Here is a 24,003-nt window from a genome sequence, read left to right as displayed (position 1 = left end):
TTTCAAAGGGATATAGTTCACAAGTTCTGCAGAGTCACTTTTTAGAAACATTTTTCTTCTTGGGGTTTATTGTTTTGTTTATTATCAGACCATTAAGTATAAGTGATTCAGTTAAAAGTTGCCATTAAACCATGACTCCCACCTTAAATCTATTTTTGAGAAGAAATTTTAAAATGTGGCCACCAGTTAAGTAACTTTTTCCCACTGTGCTACCCAAACACTTACAACATTTAATCTTCTCTTTTTCTGTATGGTATGTAAACAATTGTAGGTACGTGGAAAAGCAAGCTTCAGAAAAGCAAGTTGCACTTTTGACCAATGAGAGATTTTTGAAGGTAAGACTGTAAATGTTTTAGTTTCAGTCTCCTCATTGTCCTTAAATGGAAAAGAATGTGCACACTACCATTCATTGACTTAAATATAAGTTTATATAATCATATACTCTAATATTTGCACAATGAATACTGAATCTTAGAAATGTAAATATTAACGATGACACAAAACCTCAACTCTAATAAAAGATTAAACTTTTCTTATCAAGAAAAAAATAATAGGAAGAACAAAGGATTTCTCTCATGGTTTGTTTTCCAAATACATTTAGATGTGTAGACATCTGCTTTCTAGGTACCTTTTCACATAGCACATTTGGAATTTGTAGGTAATATTATTTAGTGTTCTTTTAGAGGTTATAATAAATAAAAGTATGTAGAAACCAGGCAGTCTAGGCACTAACTGCTAAGTGGGTACTGATTTTATTTGAAGATATATTATTATATATTGATAATGTGAATGCCAGGAAGGTAATGAGGCTAAAAAGTTATGAGTTAGCCATGTAACATTAGGATTGCCATGAAAAATTGAATTACCTTTGTCTGCTTCCCTTCTTGGGAATAGCCAGTGTTTCCAGTTTCTTAAGTAGCATTCTAGAATTACTCTCCATTCTTACCAGTAATTATATATATTTAAGGGCTTCCCTCTTCTGAAAGAAGTATAAAATAACACTATTCTGTACCTTGTTTTATTTTACTTACTCTTGTATGTCATTCTTTATTAGTGCCAAAGAGTTTAGCATAGTTTTCTGTTCAGTGAATAAACCTTCACTTCAGTTAATAAGTCTTTTGCTCATGAACATTTTGAAGCATATAATGTCTCCTGTATTTTTAGACCTCTTATACCTTTTTTAAGGAAAAAGCTATTAGAAAAACATAATACAATGAAGATGAGCTTGTAAGTAAGCCTGGTGCTTAAGTATGTGTTTTGTTAATACATACTGTTTTCACATTTTGTCTTTTTTTCTTTTTTGGTACTGGGGATCGAACCCAGGACACTACACTTGCTAGGCAAGCACTTTGCCACTGAGCTACATCCCAGCCCTGGTTTCACATTTTGAACAAAAGAATGTGAGATCCTAGAGAGCGTATTCTCAGCATAGTTCTAAATACGAATTTACCTACACTATAAGATCTGAAAAACAACGTAGAAAGGCTTCTACTTAGTATTATTTCTTTTTTAGGATTCACACTTGGTCTTAATGTAAAGTCATTTATGGATTAGGTCCAGTTATCATTTGAGTAATTTCTGTAACCTTTTGAATGCTGTTTACAAAGTTCTTAGAACCCAATGCAGATTATTTAGTAGAGGAAATTTCAGAAAGGATATATGTACATTTACCGAGTCTCTTAAGATTAACTAATCTGTAACTACTGAGTCTGCTAGTTGTCCTACTAGAACTTTCTGTCCAAATGTGTTTTCAAAAGCCAGGAACAGATTACCTTTTAGCTATGACAAAACAGTAAGGAAATAGCATGATGTTTGTATCTGTTTTTTAGGCTACTTGCATGATTTATGAGCATTGATTTATAATACTGTACATTGTCTTGTTGCATTATCAGCTTTCTATTTTTATCTGCAGTATTTCAGGATTGTATATTTTGTCATTCAGGGCTTTTCTGGAGACTTAAACAGGGAGCAATATGAAGGAGTACAAAAATTGTCTAACCTTATCCAAAAATGTTATTTAGAAGCAACTTACTAAATTCAGGCAGAAAGGGTGTATGAAAGCATTAATGTGTAATCAGACACTGATGGCTCATGTCTATACTAGCTCATGTCTAGCTACTCAAAGGCTCAGAACTGTGGTATATTCACAGTGTTAAGAATCTGAAAAAAAAAATGGAGATGTCTCAGTATACTTGTGTAAAATCTAGTAGATGACCTTGCTTCTGAATCATGTTCTTCCCCCCCCCCCCAAGTCCTGGGCCTTGAACTCAGGTCCTGAGTGCTGTCCCTGAGCCTCTCTCTGCACAAGGCTGGTGCTCTATCTCTTGAGCCACAGCTCTACTTCCGGCTTTTTGGAGTTGTTTATTGGAGATCAGAGTCTTTGGGGACTTTTCTCCCCAGGCTGGCTTCAAACCATGATCCTCAGGACTCAGCCTCCTGAGTAGCTAGGATTATAGATGTGATCCACTGGCACCCAGCAATCATGCTCATTTTTAAAAAGTATGAAGTGAGAAAGTGAGGTGGGATATAGTATACAAGCATTGATGATTCAAGCACCCTACATGTATTCAGTTATTACTTCTTGTAGGCATTTTCTTTTTTTGGCCAGTCCTGGGGCTTGGACTCAGGGCCTGAGCACTGTCCCTGGCTTCCTTTTGCTCAAGGCTAGCACTCTGCCACATGAGCCACAGCGCCACTTCTGGCCATTTTCTGTATATGTGGTTCTGGGGAATCGAACCCAGGGCCTCATGTATATGAGGCAGGCACTCTTGCCACTAGGCCATATCCCCAGCCCTCTTGTAGGCATTTTCTAAAGAGGAAGATTCATTTGGTGTTAGTTCAAACTGCAGTTTGTGGGGATGATGTGATTATTTCCCTGCCCTGATAAAATGTGCCAGTTGTTGCCATGGTCATTCACTCTAAGATGTCAAAAGTTAACATGCTTCTGCAAATTAAGTCTTTGTGCCTCAGGAACAACTCTTGGAATTTGGAACATCTTTCCAAAGCTTTTTTTCCTTCTTTGATGTGATAGTGTCAATGTTTCAAGCAATAAGACAGAAAAGAATACAATTACTGGCACAGTAGACCTGTGCCATTCTAGTGTTAATTGTCACTCTAAGTGAAACTATTAAGTTCACTTTTTCCACTCTTCCTATAAACACTGGATAAAGGTTGACTGATAATTTTCATAACATTTGAAAGGATTCATAACCATTTAGTTTTATCATCATTAAAAATTTTCTATTCACGAATAAAGTACATTAAAGCATAACTACTGGGTGATAGATTCAGTAAAGGATCATAAACTGTTCTTTGTAAGATAAGCACTAACTATGTGGTATTTGCCCTACTTATGAGCCATGAGACTGTTAACATTAAAATTTGGAAAGGTGTGCCAAGCACCTGTAATCCTAGCTATTTAGGAGCTGAGACCTAGGTGAGATCAAGGTTCAAAGCCAACCTTGGCAGAAAAATCTGAGAGATTCCATCTCCAAAAGAGTCAAGAAGAAATTGGGCTAGATACAAGCACCAGCCCAACAAGCAAGCACAAGGCCCTGAGTTCACACCCTAGAGGAAGTGGGAGAAAAACAAACAAACAAAGGAAGCACCAATTGAGTGGGTAGCCAGAATATCACAGTATGTGCTTGCTCTGTCCACAGGGAAGTGAACTTAAGGGTTACTTCACATATCTTCTGACCGTGTTCCATTGTGATATGCTTTAGCACATATCTCCTCACACTGCACAGTGAGTCATGTTTTCTGTGCAAGTTTCAGAGGTTTTAATTCATGGTCCCTTGGCTCTACTGTTGCTGGCTAGTAGTGAAGCAGAACATGATTGGAAGCATACGGAAGAGCAGAGTTGCTCCCCTCATGGTGGCCCAGAAGCATCATATCCCAAATATTGTACTTGCTAGGTCCTGAATTATAAAGTCTGTTTATCTCAGATTTCCCTTCACTTTTCATTTCTCAATTAGTAAACTGAGTAAAAACTTGTAATGGAGAGACTCACCAAGAGACAAGGGTTTAATCAGACTCAACAGTAGATGTCTTAGCTTCTTTCTTCCCCTTCATATACAGTCAAGCTGTACTTGCAGAAATCATCCATCTTAAGCAGACTAAAGGTTGGTACTGTGTTCTCTGATGATGATCTACCAGTGAGGTAGAGGACAATGGGCCCAGGTGATTGTTACCAGCAGGTGTATGATAATGAACTCTGTTGCACACTTGTAGTTTGGATGACTAAAACTGTGGTGATGCTAGAACTATGAGATTAGATTATCAGTTTTGATGTATGCATATATATGTATGTGGATATTGTATATCCATATAAAAGGAGTATCTATCTTTATCAAATAGTAATCTTTGCCTCAAATATTAATAATGTTTTCTATTATTTTTTAGGTGGAAACTCAATCATTACTAGAAAATTTGCATGTTTACCATTTGAATTACTTTCTGGTTCTGAGATGTCTTCATAATTTTACCTCTTCTCTTCCCAAGTATCCACTGGGTCGACAGGTAAATAAAGTCTACTCATTTGAAATCTACAAAATAGTGCTCTTTATACTTTGGTTCCTGTAGCTTTCAGGTATCAGAACTTGAAATAGATCCAATTCTTATAAGAACACAGTCCATTCCAGCTGTACAAATTACTGGTAGTTGAAACATGATTTTTTTCTTCTGTGAACAGTCACATGCATCCCAGTGGAATTCTTCTCCCTGCATTGTATTTATACTACAGCATGTAAGCCTTCCTTGCTTAACACTTCTATTCCACCTATATTTACAGAGAACCAGTTGTCCACTTGTAGTGAACTAGAAAATGGAATGTTTGGCAATGCTTAATGGTTAACCTTGCATTGTACCAAGAGTTAAATAAAACACATTACTTTCTGCTCCTAGCAAAACTCTACTCAGCTGATCTTTGTGTTTTGCCCTAAACTCAAGAGCCATCTGAAGAACAGATGTTAATGAAAGGATTTCTAATTCTCAGGTTCTTAAGAGTTTTGGAGAACAAATTCAAGAATTGTTTATGTGGTGATCTCTGCCATTGAACCTTCGACAAGCCTTTTTTTTTCTTTTTCTCCCTTATTGTTTTCCTATTGCAAAATGACTTACAATATCAGCCAGTCCCAATATAATTTCATTTTACTTTTATGTAAGTTAAATTTTTATACTCACTCTTGTTATACATACCAACAAGTCTGTTGTCATTTAAAAACAATGTTTTTTCTTGTGTGTGTGTTGATCATATAGGATTTTGCCAGAATAGTAGTGTATAAACTTAGTGTGTGATTTTTGGCTCTTGTGTTGTTCACTTACAGATCAGAGAGTTGTACTGTGCATGTTTAGAAAAGAACATATGGGATTCAGAAGACTATGGATCGGCCTTGCAGTTGCTGAGGTACTTCTTCATTTTGTTTCCTTTTTTGTGTGCTCTAAGCCTGCCTGTAAATAACACCTTCCTCCAGACTTTGCCTGCCAAAAAGATTCATAAGGAGCCATATTGTGTCTAAGAAGATGTATATATATTTTGAATTTATGCTTGTAGCTTATGGTGTTTTTAAGGTAACAGCCATCCATTTCTTTAATGGCTCTACCTTGTTTTGGGGCTTAATGGTCTTTAAGAAAAACCTGTGGTTGTTTAAATATTGACACTATATGAGGAAAATGTAAATATGGATAATGTAACTCTAATCATCTTAATTAACATCATAGCCAAGAAACTGCTCACTACTGGCACCTATTTGATTGGCAGAGAATATCAAAAAACATGAATTATCTTTGAGTTGTATTCTCGACTTGATTAGTAGCAACGTGAGACAGCAATCTACATGCTTTCTTTCACCTAAGTTGGTTCTATGCACATTAGCATTGGATAATTCAGAAGTTACTTATTTAATACATAAATGGGTATCTTAGTGTTACCAGATACCAAAGAGCACTTATCCCTAGCAAATACACCTTAGGAAGTTATAATCATTTGTATGATTTACTTTCTGTGTTTTATTGCTGTATTTTAGTTTGGTTTTTTTGAGACAGGGTTTCACTTATATAGTCCAAGCTGAACTCAAACTCCCAATCCTCCTGTCTCAATCTCCCAAGTACTAGGATTATAGATAGGAAAGCACCGCTACACCCAGCTATATATGATGACTTCTTAGTCTACCATAAAAATTATGACCATTTCAGGGGCTGGGAATATGGCCTAGTGGTAAAGAGTCCTTGTATACATAAAACCCTGGGTTCGATTCCTCAGCACCACATATGTAGAAAAAGGCAGGCATGGCACTGTGGCTCAAGTGGTCTTTTTGCTAGCCTCAAGCAAAAAGAAGCCAGGGATAGTGCTCAGGCCCTGAGTTCAAGCCCCAGGACTGGGGGGGGGGGGAAGCAAAATTATGACCATTTCACTGCAGAGAAAAAGAAAATAGATGTGAGCTAAGTTCCACACACTGTATTACATAAGTGTTTACACAAACATGCAATGAAAAAGCCTAGAAACTAGAATTTTTTTTTTTTTTTAGCTTTAGTTTCCTCTAGGCCCACAAGAAAAGAACAGATGGACATAGTAGGAGGCAAATTCACACTGAAAGCACTTTGACTCCAGAACTTAATAATACAAATGTAAGTGATCTAGGAGGTACAGAATAAGGTGAAAATCAATTTGATGTTATCTGGAAAGGTAAATTCCCAAGGAAACTCCATTGCCACTAAAGGCTGTATTTTATTATTTTCCTAATAAACTGTGTGTATGTATTTATAAACTTGAACCATAATATTTCTGGAACTTGTTTTCTATTCAAGTAAACAACCTAATCTTAAATACCCAGTTAATTCTTACAAGGGTTTTGGCTTTAATTTCATGATTAATGATTATCTTCTCTCTCTAGTTGCTATTCCAAGATCCATAGATTTGTCAAGGAGGAACTTGTTCCTTTCTTTCTGAACCTCTATGGCTTGTCAGTTGTGAGTTACAATCACTGATCAAGAATGTACATTCTAGGGCTGGAAATATGGCTTAGTGGTAGAGTGCTTGCCTAGCATGCATGACCCTTGCTTTGATTCCTCAGCACCACATAAACAGAAAAAGCCAGAAGTGGCGCTGTGGCTCAATGGTAGAGTTTTAGCCTTAAGCAAAAAGAAGCTAGGGACAATGCCCAGGCCCTGAGTCCAAGCCCCAGGACTGGGGGGGGGGGGGGGGGGGGAAAGAACGCACATTCCTGGTAGGCACTGGAGGTTTATGCCTGTAATCCTAGCTACTCAGGAATCAAAGATTTGAGGATCACAGTGCAATTCCATCCCAAGCAGTAAAGTCCTTGAGACTCTTATCTCTAGTTAATCACCAAAAAAACCAAAATGGTGCTGCATGGCTCAAATAGTACAGTGCTAGCCTCGAGTACAAAAATTCAGCAATGTCACCTAGGCCCTGAATTCAAGCCCCAGGATGGGCAGAAGAAGAAGAAGGAATAGGAGGAGGGGGGCGGGGGGGGGGGGAGAAGGAGGAGGGGGAGGAGGAGGGGGAGGAAAGAAAAAGAGGAGGAGGAGAAAGAAGAAAGAAAGGAAAAACAAAGGTTCATTCCAGCCAGTCACCAAGTGTCTCATACTTTAATCCTACCTACTTAGGAGGCCAGATCCTCAGATTTCACCTCCTTATCTGAATGAGGGATTATATGACATACCTGAAATCACTCAGCTATGGATTAAATCAAGGTTTGGGGGGGAGGTTTGTTTTGGTTTGTTTGTCTTGTTTTTTTTTTATTTTGCTTTTTTAATTTTTATTTTCTTGCCCTGTAGCCTAGGTTGACCTCAAACTTGAGATCTACTGCTTCAGCCTCCGAAGTGCTAGCTTACAGTCGTGTGCTACCATGCCTGGATAGAACCAAAAGGCCAGTGTGGGTCTGTCCTTTGCAAGATCTAAAATATGAGTTGAGAGATCTGAGCAAAACAAATAATAAATAAAAACTGAAATTTTAGAGCTGGAGTCATGGCTCATGTATGTAGCTGGTAGAGTACCAGCATGTTAGAAGTACTGCAAATGAGATACAGCAGACGTCCTAGGTAGGACAGGTACAGGCTGAACTTGCATACTCCACTGGGTCTTTTCTCCACTGCTCACATTACATGTAGACAAAAGGCCAGGGACCCTTTTCAGTTGAAGTATTCTCAGTAGGAATTGTCTGGATTAAGAAACCAGGCATCCTTATTCCATCTTCAAACTTAAAGTCAACTCATGAAAAGAAATACAATGAAAACCATTGATGAATGTTCCTTTGGAAAGAAAATATGCTAATATTCTATTAGAAACAAAAAGCTTGAAGAAGCCAGATACCAATGGTTCATGCCTATAATCCAGCAACTTAGCCTGACATTTTGAAATCAAGATTCAAAATTAGCTCAGGAAAAAATGCCCATGAGATTCTTATTTCCAATTAACCACCAGAAAGCCAGAAGTAGAGCTGTGGTTTAAGTGGTTGGTAGAGTGCCAGCCTTGAGTGCAAAGCTAAGGGACAACTCTGAGGTCTTGAGTTCAAGCCTTTCTATTGGCACTAAAAAAATCTTAATAAAATTTTCATTTGATTTTTTTTTTTTTGGTAAAAATTAAACTGCTAGGTGGTAGCATACATCTGTAATCCCAGCAGCACTCAAGAGGCTGAGGCATGAGAATCAAGAGTTTGAGGACATCCTGGACTACACAGTAAGTTCAAGGCCAGCCTGAGATCCTGTTTCAACAAAAAAATTAACTAAGTAAAGTCTTGAAAAAAAATTATTTCTAGCAACTGATATGTTGAAATGGCTGTGTGTCCACTTGATGAACTATTTAATGTCCATTAAAAAGTATTTATGGGGAGCCAGGCATGGCATAGTGGCACATATATTTAGTCTCAGCTACTCAGGAGGCTAAGATGAATGATCTCTTGAGACCAGGAGTTTGAGGCCAGTCTGGACAACATAGGGAGACCCTGTCTCAAAACAACAACAAAAAACTATTTATAAGGAATTTTTAACCATTTTGGGAAATTTATGCGCAGGAGAGAATTTCTTAACTATTCTTAAAATGTACATTAATATGGGGGGATTATGCAAGTGTGAATTGTGATAGGTGTCATAGTATAGTGATTGTTCAAGTCTTCTAGGACCATTCCTTACTTGGTTCTTACTGTGTGAAGGGTACATGTTTGTATAAGATATGAAGTAGGTCATTGTTCATCAATCCTGAATTGTTATATGAGGAAATATTTAAGATAAAAATCACTTGGGAATAAATGGTAATAAAGAAACAATGGTAACACAACAGGGAGCTAGGTAAATACACTATTTTTCCTTTTCAGCTGTGAAAGACTTCAAAGAGGAAAATGTTATTACTAGAATACTTGTGTAAGAATTAAACATATGCCAAGAATCTTTTTTTTTTTTTTTTTTTTTTGCCAGTCCTGTGGCTTGGACTCAGGGCCTGAGCACTGTCCCTGGCTTCTTTTTGCTCAAGGCTAGCACTCTGCCACTTGAGCCACAGTGCCACTTCTGGCCGTTTTGTGTATATGTGGTGCTGGGGAATTGAACCCAGGGCCTCATGTATATGACGCAGGCACTCTTGCCACTAGGCCATATCCCCAGTCCCAAGAATCTTTCTTTTTAATCTTTCTAAAATTTATAGAGCCTTGCATAAATAATAAGGGTTTTTGTTTGTTTTCCTTACCAGGCAGGCATTCTTCTACTTGAGCCACATTGCCCGCCCTTTATTGATTTAGTTATTTTGAGTAACATCTTGTTTTTTGCCTGGTGCTACCCTTGGACCATGGTCCTTCTACCTACACTTCTGGCACAGCTAGGATTATAGATGTGAACCACCTACCACCTTATATTTTGAGATAGTCTTATTACTTAACTTTTTGCTAACATTGTCCTTAAACCACATTTATCCTGATTTCCACTCCCTAAGTAGTTGGGATTACAGGCATAAGCCAGTGCCCCCAGCCCTTACATGATAAAGTTGTTGGGTTTTTTTGTTGTTTTGTTTTGTTTTTGCCAGTCCTATGGCTTCAACTCAGGCTCTGGGCACTGTCCTTGGGCTTCTTTTTGCACTCTACCACTTGATCCCCACAGAGTGCCAACATCCAGATTGTCTCTTCAGTAAATCAGTTTAAGACCCATTCATTTTAGCATCTTTTCTTCACTGAGGCTGGATGTCATGTAATTGTTTATTATTGTATGACTGCTACTTTCTTCATCAAAAAATGTTTTCTTCAGTGCTTCATTTGAGCTAATGATCTGATGACAAAGATATTTCTGATTTTTATCAACATAAATTGTGATTGAGTGAGAAATTCAGGCAGATCAGTAGATCAGTAGTTACAATAGAGTAGTAAAAGCTATAGTGGGTGAGCTCTTGAATACTAAGGTACCACCAGTTTTCACAGCTAACCTCCATTTGTGAGGTTGTCAGGTGGCATCTAATATGAGAAATCAAGGCTTAAAGGAAGCTACACATTCTTTGGTTTTCATTTCATTGTTACAATCATATATATATAATATATATTATATATATATTGCTTTGTTGTACTAGTCTTTTAAGAAGATCATCTCTGAATAAATTGTTTTAGTGACATTTTGTTTTCTTAATTTCTGGTCTTGTTAACATAAATACATCTGTAATCTTGGGTTTTAAATATTTTTCAAAGCTGCTTTGTAGTTGCCTGTCTGGAGCATGAGGATTTGGTCAAAAGTCCTTTGCATTAGTCCAATTTTTTCTGTTCCTCTTAATCTGACTTTTATATAATTAGTGCTAATCAGAAATTATTGGCCCTCTGCCTGAAGAAGCAGAACATGTCTTTGTCCTGCAAGATGATTGCTTTTAGTGATGATCATATGTTTCTGTTTTACAAGAAAGTAGGTTTTGTTGTTGGTTGGGGGTAAGGGGGCTTGATAGAAAGTACAAAAACCTTTTAATACATTGTCATAGTTCTTTTTTGAGCCATCTACTTGATAGTGATATAGTCATTTCTCAATCAAGTTAAATGCCCTTTAGTGTTCTTCTGTGGCACTAGTGTGAACACCTTTTGCTCTTATCATTAAACTTAATTTCTTTTAAAGCACAATGTTACTTGGAATGAACCAAAATTGGAAAATATTCTTTTTCTCTCTCCCATTCTCTTAAACTGATTACAATTAGCCTTTTGCACTTCATCCAAACTAGTTTTCATGTAAGGTACTTATTTACCTCTGTGACCTTGAAAGAATTAATCACTCTGCCTGTATATTGTAGCAAGCAGAATTGCCTACTGTGTTAAAAGATCAGTAGATTTACTGAGTACTGTTTACAAAACCCTTAGGAAATTTAAAGCATAGTTCAAATGGTAATACCTAGAAAAATGATTGTGTTACTTTTGTTTTTGGTACTTTTAAACCAGCATTCATTTAGCATGTCATACCGTCTTCTTTTATTTGATTTTTAAACCTTCATCTAACCTCTCTAGTATATGAGTTATTTCTCCCATTTTACAGATAAGAAAACCAAGGATCAGAGATAGGTAGTAAACTTGTTTTGCATTGTAAATTCACAGCTAGGCTGTGAGCCCACATCTTTGTATATTTTCTAAGCTGAAGCTTTATGTTGAGAGCTCTTCCAAGATATACCTCTTACTATCACATACATTGAAAATCTCTTCAAAGGAAAGTGGAAACTACTAATGAGGAATTTATATCATCTCCTCTGATCAGAAATATCTAATTAGTAGGAAATACTTTAAATGTATTGATTTTGCCTTTCTTTTATATCTGTCACTCTTTTCCAGAATGTTGGCAAAGGATGAACTGATGACCATACTAAAGAAATGTTTCAAGGTTTTTAATTCCTCTTCTGAAACACAGCTTGGCAGTACAGCAAAGAAAATAGAAGAGTTCCTGGCTGAGTTTCAGAACCTTGATGGTAAAGATAAAACATCCTACCATTTCCTACTGTCAATGACAGTCAGTTAACCAAAATACAGTTCATGGTCAGTCAGTATACTAAGCCTCAGATTTTCACACCTTAGCAGTCACCAGTGGTCAGTCAGCATACTTCTATTCTAGATGTGATTTTAACAATAGAGTATCATAGCCAGATACCAGTGGCTCATGCCTATAACTTTCCCTACTCAAGAATCTGAGATCTGAGGATTGGGATTCAGAGCCAGCCCTGGCAAGAAAGTTCATGAGCTCTTATCTCCAATTAACCACCAAAAAGCCAAAAGTAGAGTTGTGGTTCAAGTGGTAGAATGCTAGCTTGGAGGAAAAGTGCTTAGGGACACCACTCAGGCCCTTAGTTCAACCCTAGGACTAGCACCAAGTATTAGATGGGCAGAAAACTTCTTTAGATTTATCTAAGCAAAAGGCAACAGAAGAGAAAAGAGAGAGTAGCAGGTTATTATATTTAAGGACTCATTTAAGAATATGAAGTATTTCATCAAGTTGTTTATATAGATTTCAGAAGACTACATAAATCATTCATAAGCCTGAAAAATTAATATCTATGAACTGCTTTCACAGCAAGGAGGCTCATTGGTATGCTGATTATCAAACTGCATGAAACTTGGTTTAATCAGATTCATGAAAACATGAATCTTTCAGACCTGAAAGAACTAAGGCAACCTACCTGGCACTCCTCAGTGTTTCTGGCACCAAATCATGATGTTTAGTTTTCTTTTAAAAATGTGTACTTTTCTCTTGTTCAGGGAAAGTTTTAATGACATTTGAGAAAAGGGGACCGCTTGGTATGTAACCAGATAGAATTGGACATTATGGTGAAAATATCTTACTGGAATATCTATTTTTCTATTTTTACCAAGTGTTCCTTTGTTAAAAAAAAAAAAAGAAAAGAAATCTTTAGGAATTGGAAACTGCTTTTGCAGAAGTCACTTCGTGTTTCTCTGTCACTCCAGTGGAGGAAACTTGAGAAGTGCCAACTTTCTGCCTGAGTAGAATGGCATGGATACACAGAATAGAAAGTTATCCACTAGGTCATCTCCAGCTTATATGTGGATTGTTCTTTTGCCACCACAGTAGAACAGTATTTCTCAGGAGAAAAGAAAAAAATCAAAAACATTTTTCCAAGCCAAAAAAATATTACAGGGCTGAAAGCTGGTATAATTTACCTGGCTTCAACCAGAAACTAAAGTCCAAAAAGAGAAAGGAACTTGCTTTAATCATCACCACTAGCCACTGTAGTGTCCAGTCTGCAGCTGCCCCCTTTAGCTACCAGACCACTTACTGGTTCCTGAACCAGTGAGGGTTACCTTTTTGGACTTAAATAATGTAAAAGGCTTAGAAGAAAAATGATAAATTTGGTAAATTTGATTATTTTACAAAATTAGACTCAAAAATCTCTAATGATTGCTATGAAAACAAATTGCCATAATTTTATTCAGAGTTCAGCTAATGTGCTAGTGATCAAATTCTGTGGTGTGCTAGCACTAAATAAAGAAATACATATTTTTAAATGGGAACATTGAAGATTAAAGTGTTTCACAGCACAAAGAAAAAAGAATATGACAAAGCAAAAACTGTCTTGGAGAATGTCTGTATTTCTTAAATTTCAAAATACAAGTGTATTAATAAGTGTAATTTACCCTTCCAACATTGGAAAAGTAGAAATATAAAACTATTTGTAGTCTCTCGTTCTCTAGTCTTAATTTTATACTGCAAAGTGAGGATGGTTAAGTAAGACAGAATCTCAGAATTATTTTTTAAGGATTGGCTACGTTAGTGAAATGGAATAAAGAATTTAGTAGGTTTATTGACCTTTATCCCCTTTTTTGATACAGAAATTACAACCACAGAGAAATTTGTTCTTTGAGAATGATATATATTCTCTAGCTTTACCTTCTGTTTTAGATTTGGGCCAAACTTTGTGAGTTTCAGGTCCCAAGATATACCCTGCACTTCCGGGGGGCATCAGTGCCTCTGTTCTCCAAAAGAGCAGCGCTACATTTTACCAGTGACGGTTTCTCTTCCTTTTACTAAGGATCCATGCTGTACTATGTTTTAGTGGATTACTTCACAACTTTCATACATTACCTACTTCCTAATAGGTATTGTTGTGTCAGAAATAATTACTTAGAAGGTAGAGGCAAAGTTTCTCAGGGATTGTATTGTTTACAATCTGTATGTAAAGAAAGTTTTACATTTGTAGGATTTTTTAAAAGAAGCTATAACAACACTAATATTTGATGGTTTTTGTTGTTGATTTGAGGGGATTTTTTTTCATTATGATACACTTAAAATCCAGTAGACGATTTTTGAAGAACTTGCAGCACCATAAATTATGTAATAATAATTGACCTGTATTGAACAAATTATTTACCTGATGACATCTTGATCCTTGCCACATTTTACTTCATTTGGATTTGTACAATGTTTGTTCTCTTGACTTGAATATATCCTAATGGTTGCCTATTGGTTATATATTGAAAACAGAAGCCAAAGAGGAAGAAGACGCTTCTGGGTCACAGTCAAAGGGGCTTCAGAAGACAGACCTCTATCATCTTCAGAAGGTCAGTCCTCATTTCCTTCCAACATCATAGGATACTCCTTTTTTTCAGTTTGTGCTCTAGTTTAGCTATGCCAAAATGTTTTTGTTTTCAAGCCATAACCCAGAACAATACAAATTTTGTAACACACTTTCAAATTCAATATCCTGTTTATCCTACTGCCCTTCTCAGCTTTGCATGCACAGAGCCTGTGTGTCTTAGATAGACAGGTGGAAACTATTTTTGTATGTTCAGAATAAAAAAAAATTGGGAAAATGGGAACAAACATAGTTGCAAAACACCCCAACCAGATTGTTAACCCAAGTATTTGTTTTTCTGGTAGGACAAATTTGAAGAGGCTCATAGGAGGAACTCACTCATCTTAGATACTTCTCTTGATTTTTTTTTTTTTTTAACTGCACATTTATAGTAAAGAGTAGAAATGGAGGGATTGAGAATATGGCCTAGTGGTAGAGTGCTTGCCTTGTATACGTGAAGCTTTGGGTTTGATTTCTCAGTACCACATATATAGAAAAGGCCAGAGGTGGTGGTGTGGCCAGGGATAGTGCTCAGGCCCTGAGTTCAGGCCCCAGGACTTGCAAAAAAAAACGAAAAAAAAAAAACCCCAACAACAATAGAAATGGAGCCATAGTATATCTAGTATGTTACTTTACAGTTCTACCTTCAAGGTCTTGATTATCAAGTGAAGAACATTGTTGATTCTGGTACTATAATGCCAAGTTATATAGATATAATACTTCATTCCTGAGTAAAACAAAACACATGAAAACTTTTCAGTTACTTCCCAAAGGTTATTGATGGTCCCTTCTCTTTTCTTTTCATGTTTCACCCCTTCCACTATCTCTTCTACTTTCTCCTGCTTTTTCTTATTCAGTTTCATTCCTTTTCTTAAATGAACAAATGGATTCTGAGTACTGATTTCTTTACTATATAACTGGCCAGTGAAGTGAACTTCACTTTTCCTTTCGCCCTGAAAATTCATTTGCTTAAAGCAAAACATCTCAGAATCTTTCCATACACATTAAAAAGACATAAAACAACAACAACAAAAAAAAAAAACAAAAAAGCCCACATACATTTTACTTAACTCTTAGTACATTCTTTCTTGCCTCTACCTAGTAATAGCTCCCTCGGGAACTTTTTCCATCTTAGAAGCACCAGAAAAGCTATATTCTTTTCCCCCATAGTCCTTACTGGAAATGAGAGAGTTGAGAAGAACAAGTAAGAAGCAAAGCAAGTTTGAAATACTCAGAGAAAAAGTTGTGAACTTCATTGACTGTCTGGTGAGGTGAGTCTGTGGCTTGTGTTAGCAATTGTCCTGATCCTGCAAATAATGTTTGAATAATAAAAGATATGTTTTTCCTAATCTTTTGTATTCCTCCATTCAACTTAGAATTATCAGGTTGTTTTCCTTTTCTGTTCTTATTAAAGTATCTAATCAAATAGTCAAGTTCACTCTTCTACTGCCAGCTTAAAGAAAATGCAAGTTTAAACTTAATCTATATAGCCATGTAGGAAGAGACAGTGAGTTAGAAAGCATTTTTTTTCCTGTTTACTTTGTTAGATAGAGTGCTTGTGTCTCACTTTGTCATTGTTCTGTCTTTGCTAGAAGTAAATACTGAATCTGGGTTATGCCCAGAAAACACACTGAGCAGTCTAGCCATGCTGTTCCATTTTGTCCTGAAAAAAGAAGTTCTAAAGAACACCAGAACAACTCATTATCAGCATGAGAGCCATTGTTGAGCCATCTCCTCAGTAAATGTAGACATCACCCAGCCTGTCCTGGATTTTTGGGATCTAGATCATTCTTAATTATAGATTGCTTTATGTAACAGTAAAATGACCCATCCAAAGCTACCTTTTTGAAACTTGGGCTATGCTACAAACAAAAAGAAGTATACAAAAAAAAGTAGGAACACATCTTATTCTGTTTCTTATTTGTTTGTTTGTTTGTTTGTTTTTAGTGGCAGTTGAAACCCAACAGCATGCAAGGCACTGGGTGGAACAAAGTACTGGAAAAAAAATAACAGCTTAGTTATTGAGGACAATAAAATTTGGCAAATGACATATATCCTTCCTCAAAGTGAAAGTTTCTGTTTTCTAGGACAACGTGAGGGCAGAGTCATTCCTAGTTACTGAAAAAAATATTAATGCCAGAAAAACGGCAAGATGATCAAAAGTCTGACAAGAAGAAAGTTAAAAGAGAAATGTGTCATAATGAAGTAATGTTTTCAATATTGAACTGAACTATTAAGAATTATTTTTTAGAACTGATAGACTAACCTTGCCCATTGAGGCTTGACAAGTTATAAATGTTGCAGTCACTATAAATTATTTTGCTATATTATTTAACAGAATTACCTAAGTGTCAGCCTTCTATGGTCTTACACATTCCAAACTGTATGCTATGAAGCTGTACCAACTCTTCCCCTTTCATGATCTTTATCCTAATGGCTGGCTTCTGAACAGTTCCTGAATAATGCTGAGCATGATTAAAATGTGAAATTACAGATCTCGGATTCTCAAACTTACTGTCTTTACCGAGATTGTCTTTCCTGAGGCAAGCATTTAGGATTGTAGCATATTAAAACTAAAAGACAAAAGTGAAAAAAAAAAAGAAAAAGCTAATGGGGTAAAAGAAAATAAGCTTAAAAGGGACACAGGATTTGTGTCATCTAAAACCTAGAAAGAGGTACCACAGCCAGTGTCACACAGTCTTAAGTCTTCTCTGACATTTGTCAAAAATTCCTGTATCTTTCCCCTGACCCTAAAGGCCCAGCACTGAGCCTGTATTTGTTCCACTAATGTAGTCCAGTGGGAACAAAATAAGGCAGATGTTTTGCCTCAGAGACTTTTCTGGAGATAGAAAAAAACTATAGCAGTTTTCCTGACTTCCAAACATTAAATGTAAAGACAATTTTTTAAAGGGTAGGAGAACAAATATGAAGCAGTAGTTTGTTTCTATAACTGACGAGTGCTTTGGTGCTTTGGGAGATTTCCATTCTTCCATTGCATATGAAGATTTCAATAACGCCTCACCCACTGTCCCCCTGTCCTCCACTACTGAGGATTGAGCCCAGGCCCTCAAGTGCACAGTGCTGCACCAGGGCTTTTAATAACAGCCACAGTAACCCCTGGGGAGTAACTGCATGAAGTTAAGTTGGCTTACCAGCGATGTAGGAAAGTTTAGGATTAGGAAAATTTAGGGACAGAAGTTACAAATTAGGCATTCTGTGGCATCTAGGATGCCACCACCATCACAAAAACCACTTCCTGAAGTAGCAACTTAATTAGCCCAGTGCTAAGTAATTGAGACAAAGCAGAATGTTCCCTTGGTGAAGGTCAAATCAAAACCACACTATAGATGGGTTTTGCTCCAGTGGGCTCTGGAGAAGGAGCAGTGTTTGGAATTAGAATGAATCAAGGGGTGAGGAGTGCTTGAGATAGGAGGAGGGAGAGGATGAGTGGTGTGCATTTTAATACCTTTCCTCTCCTCTCATCTTCAAGCCACTGACTAGCTCAGACTAGAGTGGGCATAAGTGAACTTTCATAGGAAGTAGTCTCCTCTCCAGGAGATGAGAAAGTCAGGACTCTTGAAGGGGAAATGTCTGGTGGGAAAGCTGAGGTAGCTCTTTGTTCTCCCTACACTGAGGAACTATAGTCTGGTCTGGCTAACACACTTCAGACTCAGAGCTAGATTAAATCCCAGGAATCTTTAGGCAGGCATGTGAGTTAACTACTTGAGTCTAGTTGGTAACCTATTACCAGCCTTCGATTGTGGGTGCTAAAGCTGGTATAGTTTGCTGCCTTGCAGGCTACCTAATGGTGATGTTGTTGCTGTGGGACAGACCAGCTAGTAAGTTCATTACAGGTCCAAAGTGACTTTGTGATGTTTTCTTTTTAAGTTTAGAGTTTATTGAAATAGGTTTTCCACTTAGTCCATAAGTGAAAAATACAAATTCTATGTTATGCTAGGAATTGTGTGTGTATGTGTGCACGTGTGTGTGCACTGGTTTGGGGGCTTGAAGTTGGGACCTGGGCATTAACCCTGAGCTTTTGTGCTCAAGGTTAGCATTCTACCACTAGAGCCACAGCTCTACTTCCTGCTTTTTTGTGTGTGTGTGTTTAACTGGAGATAGAAGTATCACTGGCAAGCCTCAGATCTCAGCCTCTTGAGTAGGTAGAACTACAGGCATGAGCCACCAGAGCCCAGCCGTGCCAAGATTTTTAATAATTAAATCATTATTGCCTAACAGTTTTTTCCATACTGTGAAACTGAAATTTAGTCTTCGTTGCTTCCTAAAGTCAATAATTCTGGTTTATAAAAAACTCCTGAGGTATCACACTCATTGAATGAAACATAGCAACTAAATCATTATTCTCTGATTCAAAAAGAATCTCCTAAACTCTCAATTTTAGGTCTAAGCCTTGTGTTTAATACTATCAAGAAAGAGTAAATGTTTGCTATGGTTGGAAATATGGAGCATGTGCTTATCTCAGTTTTCTAAGAAATTCATTAAGGTTCCTCTTTCTGTAAGCTGCCTGGTGTGATTTGTGAAAGTGATTTGATCCAGGAAACTTCACAAAATCACACAAGCCATGCAGTTCAGATTGTTGGGTTTCCTTGAAGAGCATGGGAAGAGGGTATGCATATCTGAACTGCTACCAAGTATCCAAAAGATACTTTGAAAAAGTTACAAATGCTGGATTTGGGGCTGGGGATATGGCCTAGTGGCAAGAGTGCTTGCCTCATATACATGAAGCCCTGGGTTCAATTCCCCCATACCACATATACAGAAAATGGCCAGAAGTGGCGCTGTGGTTCAAGTGGCAGAGTGCTAGCCTTGAGCAAAAAGAAGCCAGGGACAGTGCTCAGGCCCTGAGTCCAAAGCCCACGACTGGCAAAAAAAAAAAAAAAAAATGCTGGATTTGGCAGGTATGTTCCAGCCTAACTGCCTGAACACATTGTCCCCAAAAGTACTGCATTTCTTCTGCACATGTTTAAAAGTTCATAGAGTAAACTTGAACTGAAAATTTAGATGTAGATTCTCTGGTCATCAAGTAAATCCATTGAGCAAGCAAGCAGGACCAGGGTACTTAGAGAGTCCATGGTCAGACTGACCTGTATATAAACTTCCCCTGCCACACTGAGTTGATCGTTACTGAAAGGGAGCAAAATTGTTCCCAAACCAGAAGAAGAAATAGCACAGAGGAAAAAGATATTCCAGAAGAAATAGAAGAAATAAAAAAACTTTCAGCACATAAATAAACAGCATAAGATAAATGCAAATGAAAGAAAAATATTAAGGTCAAGTGCATTAAGGCCAGGTGCGGTAGCTGACACTTTAATCTGAGCTTCAAGAGGCAAAAAAAAAAGGTAGAATTGAAGTTTGGAGCCAACCTGAGCAAAGTTAGTGAGATTAACCCCCCTCCCCCCATCTTCAACAAAGAAGCCAAGCTGTGTAGGAGGCATTCATGATCCAAGACCAGCCTTGTAGACCCTATCTAAAAATAACTAAAGCAAAAATGAGTTGGGAGTTGTTGAAGTAGTAGAAAGTACCTAGTATGCATATGTCCCTGAGTTCAAAACATCAATTCTGCTAAAAATTATTTATTCATACTTTAAGTCCTACTTTAAAGATTCAGAGCATAACTTTTGTAAAGAATATTGAGGAATGTGGTCACCATCTGCTCACTCTTGTAATCCTACCTACCCAAGAAGCTGAGATCTGAGGATTATGGTTCAGAGCTAGCCCAGGCAGGAAAATTGATGAGTCTTTCATCTCCAATAAACTCAAAAAGCTAAAATTGGAGCTGTGGCCCAAGTGATAGAGCACAAGCTTGAGCAAAAGCAGCTTGGGAATAGTGCTATTGTCCTGGCACACACACACACAAAAGACATTATTGAAAATATATAGATGAGATATAATTCTGAATGAAATCATACTGGATCTAATAGTTGAGGTTTGGTTTTTTTGTTTTGTTTTGGTTTGGGTTTTTTTTTTTTTTTTTTTTGCCAGTCATGGGGCTTGAACTCAATGTCTCTGGCTTCTTTTTGCTCAAGGCTAGCACTCTACACTTGAGCCGGAGCACCACTTCGGGCTTTTTCTGTATGTATGGTGCTGAGGAATTGAACCCAGGGCTTCATGCATGCTAGGCAAGCACTCTACCACTAGGCCACATTCCCAGCCCCCTAATAGTTGAGTTTTGTTTCATTTTCCTCTTGTTGGTTTTGCTTTTTCAGTAAATTGTTCAGTTGATAAAACTTACACTGAAAGAGATGTATGTTTGTGTGTGTCTAAAAGCTGCTAACTGGATATTTCAGGGAATATCTTCTGCCTCCTGAGACCCAGCCTCTCCATGAGGTGCTGTACTTCAGCGCAGCCCACACCCTTAGGGAGCACCTGAATGCCGCTCCCAGAATCGCCCTCCACACAGCACTCAACAACCCCTACTACTATCTAAAGGTAAGAAGGGATTTGGTTCTCAAACTGAAGCTCACTCCTTTGGCTTTATTATCACAAAATATTCCTGTTTGCAGTTCTGGTTTAATGAACAAAAAGCTGGCAGATCAGGGGGTGTGCATCTTTCATATTTTTAAAGACCTCTTTGAATTTAGAGGGATTTGCTAACTCAGTGAAAACCAACAATCATCAGTGGTGAGGCTGCATACTTTTGACCATACATGAACTGTTTGCCTTTCCTATGATGCAACCAGATCCTAGGCACAGGACTGAAGATATAATGCTACTTGATCTTGTGATAGGACTGAGGAAATCATGCTACTTGATCTTGTGAAAAAAGGAAATGTCTCCAGAAGACATTATTATTTAATAAATTATAGTCACATTTATAATTTGGAAACAGTTGCAAGTTACCAACTCATTTAGTTAAGTACTTAGAGTAATTTGGTATTGCAACTAGAAGTGTATTGACTTCAGAAAATAATTTATGATTAAAATGAAAAATATGCTTGTTTTCTGCCCTGGGAATATTTTTCTAGTGACTAGGAGCTAGAGAGATTATGAACTAAGAGCTTTAAACCAGATTTCTGGTTTAGTAGAGAAATTAGGAAGGGTTAACTAATGCCTTATTTTTCTTAATCGTCACTTTAGCTTACCATTTTTTTTAGAATGAAGCCCTGAAGAGTGAAGAAGGCTGCATTCCAAATATCGCCCCTGATATCTGCATAGCATACAAACTGCACCTGGAGTGTAGCAGGCTAATCAACCTCGTGGACTGGTCAGAGGTAGGTCAGGAAGGAAAGAGCAGACTCTGGATTTGGCTAACTACTCATGTCAACTTTCCTAGAATATTTTCATATTTTTGAATTTGTCATTTAATGTCTTATTTGGAAAGCATATACTGCCTCATTCTTCAGAAGCTCAGCAATCCTCACTCCCAGTCTGCTCTCTGATACTACATTCCTCAAACAAGCCAATTCTGTGTTCAGGCCAGGTCAAAATAAACATGTGATCTGATGTTATAGCATTAAGGAAAGCTATACAATTTATGTTTGTTCTGTGCTATTCCATGAATAAATATATTATTAGCTAGCATTTCCTTTCTTGCATAAAAGAAAAATATTGAAATGACTACACAAGATTAGCAGTCAAGAAGTGCAAGGAGTAAGCTTGACTGCAATGGACAACTGTCATTGTTCTTAAAAGTATTTTTTCCTCCTCAGAATAGTATATTACAGAGGCTGGGAATTTATATGGCTTAGCTGTAGAGTGCTTGCCTAGCATGCACGAAGCCCTGGGTTCAATTCCTGAGCACTACATAAACAGAAAAAGCTGGAAATGGCACTGTGGCTCAAGTGGTAGAGTGCTAGCCTTGAGCAGAAGGAAGCCAGGGACAGTGCTTGAGCCCTGAGTTCAAGTCCTAGGACTGGCGCACGCGCGCGCGCACACACACACACACACACACACACACAGAGAATAGTATTCCACAGATCTGAGCTCTGCAGAAAGTCTTGTCTAATCACCATTAAAAAATATTCCCAGTTACCTGCTTCTAAGAAAAATAGGCCAATTTCTTGGGTTAAGGGAGATAGAAGGTAGAAGATAAAGGGTTTTCTTGGACTTTTGATTTGGATTTGCTTTGTTTCTTCTCTGAATACTTCATGGTTTTCTGAAACAAGTTTATTCAGGAGCTCTTATGTTATCTTTTAATGAATAACTCGCTTTGAACTGATTGTCAGTTTTAAGGATGTGACGTTTCATATAATGAAAAAAATCTGCCAGCTACCAGCAGTATTAAATATAACTTTAATTATGAAAACATCAGAGAGATATAGTAAAAGATGGTTGGAGACTGTAGAGTTTGTTTTCCTCTGTCTTGTGTACTCAAAAGGCTTTTGCAACAGTCGTGACAGCTGCTGACCAAATGGATGGGAATGCTACCACCTCAGAAGAAAAGAATGAAATTATCCAGTATCCTTTTTAAAAATCAGGTCTATAGTGTTCAAGTTCAGAGTATTAGAAGTTTGCGGGGGGGTGGGGGTGGGGGTATCTCAATATCAAGCACTTACAAGTGCAATATCATAGGTTCAGTTCCCAGAACTGAAAAAGGAAAAACAAAAGTAAAGTTTTAACATTGAAATTTTAACCTCTTTTTCAAAAATGTAACATGGTCAGTTTCCTTACCTAAAGTCTTCAGTGCTAGGTTTATTAGAGCTGTTTCTGAACTAGAACATTTAGGCTTCATTAGACCTACAAAACAGAAGACTGACCATGTGGCAAGGCTAACGTGGGGCGGCTGCTAAGGAATGGTGATCCAAGTATCACATTTGACTCAAGAGCAAAAGGAGACCATTCATGCAATCCACCAAAGGACTCCTGGTGAGGTGAGACGTGTGATCACCAGAAAGTACACTGCTAACCCCAAACAGGTGGATATTACAACATCTATGGTATACTTTAGAATACAGGAAATAAAATAGCAAACTTATAGTATGACTAAAACTCATTCTTGTACTTTTCAGAGTTCTTACTAAGTTATGGGTGGTCATTCTTTACAATACAGTGTGAATTAATAAATTCATTTTGATTAATAAATTCATTTTGATTCATCTTGATTATGTGTGACTGGTATAGTAGTACTCAAGCCTTCTTGATTTTTGTGCGGTAGCCTTCCTCACTTTAGTATGTTGTATAATATGAATGAATACCTTAAAGGTTTGTTTCTTCCAGTGATTGACTACAAAGGTTCAAAAACTACCTCTGCCTTCCCGTTTCCTTTAGTCTTACAACTTACAAGATTCAAGCTGTTCAGCTTTACACTTAAATACTCAACTTTTGAATAAGTGCTCTTGAAGTCTTAAAGCTAGTAAGCCCTTTACAAATCACATAGCAAACATGTAGAAACCTGGGAATATGGCCTAGTGGAAAGAGTGCTTGCCTTGCATACAGGAAGCCCTGGGTTCGATTCCCCAGCACCACATATATAGAAAATGCCAGTAGTGGCGCTGTGGTTCAAG

The 24,003-nt window shown here is 37.4% G+C and overlaps 1 protein-coding gene across 4 annotated transcripts in view; it reads left to right on the top strand.

Annotated features, from left to right (window-relative positions):
- Positions 1-23,489, top strand: part of Orc3 (origin recognition complex subunit 3) — a 45,514-nt gene extending 22,025 nt beyond the window's left edge. For 3 of the 4 annotated variants that reach the window (XM_048353856.1, XM_048353855.1, XM_048353854.1), the window contains 10 exons: positions 272-335; positions 4,402-4,518; positions 5,325-5,404; positions 11,790-11,923; positions 14,449-14,525; positions 15,710-15,810; positions 20,848-20,989; positions 21,655-21,771; positions 22,878-22,957; positions 23,184-23,489. In XM_048353856.1, coding sequence (XP_048209813.1) covers positions 272-335; positions 4,402-4,518; positions 5,325-5,404; positions 11,790-11,923; positions 14,449-14,525; positions 15,710-15,810; positions 20,848-20,989; positions 21,655-21,771; positions 22,878-22,957; positions 23,184-23,289 — 1,018 coding nt within the window. In that variant the 3' untranslated portion in view covers positions 23,290-23,489. Of the gene's footprint in view, positions 1-271; positions 336-4,401; positions 4,519-5,324; positions 5,405-11,789; positions 11,924-14,448; positions 14,526-15,709; positions 15,811-20,847; positions 20,990-21,654; positions 21,772-22,877; positions 22,958-23,176 lie in introns of all 4 variants that reach the window. The other variant, XM_048353857.1, reaches the window with a different exon arrangement.
- The last annotated feature ends 514 nt before the right edge of the window (positions 23,490-24,003 follow it).

This window comes from Perognathus longimembris, chromosome 9, assembly GCF_023159225.1.
Source record: "Perognathus longimembris pacificus isolate PPM17 chromosome 9, ASM2315922v1, whole genome shotgun sequence".
In the NCBI taxonomy this organism is placed as follows: domain Eukaryota; kingdom Metazoa; phylum Chordata; class Mammalia; order Rodentia; family Heteromyidae; genus Perognathus; species Perognathus longimembris.
The sequence above is the reverse complement of the archived record's forward strand: the minus strand, read 5'-3'. Positions and strand labels throughout refer to the sequence as shown.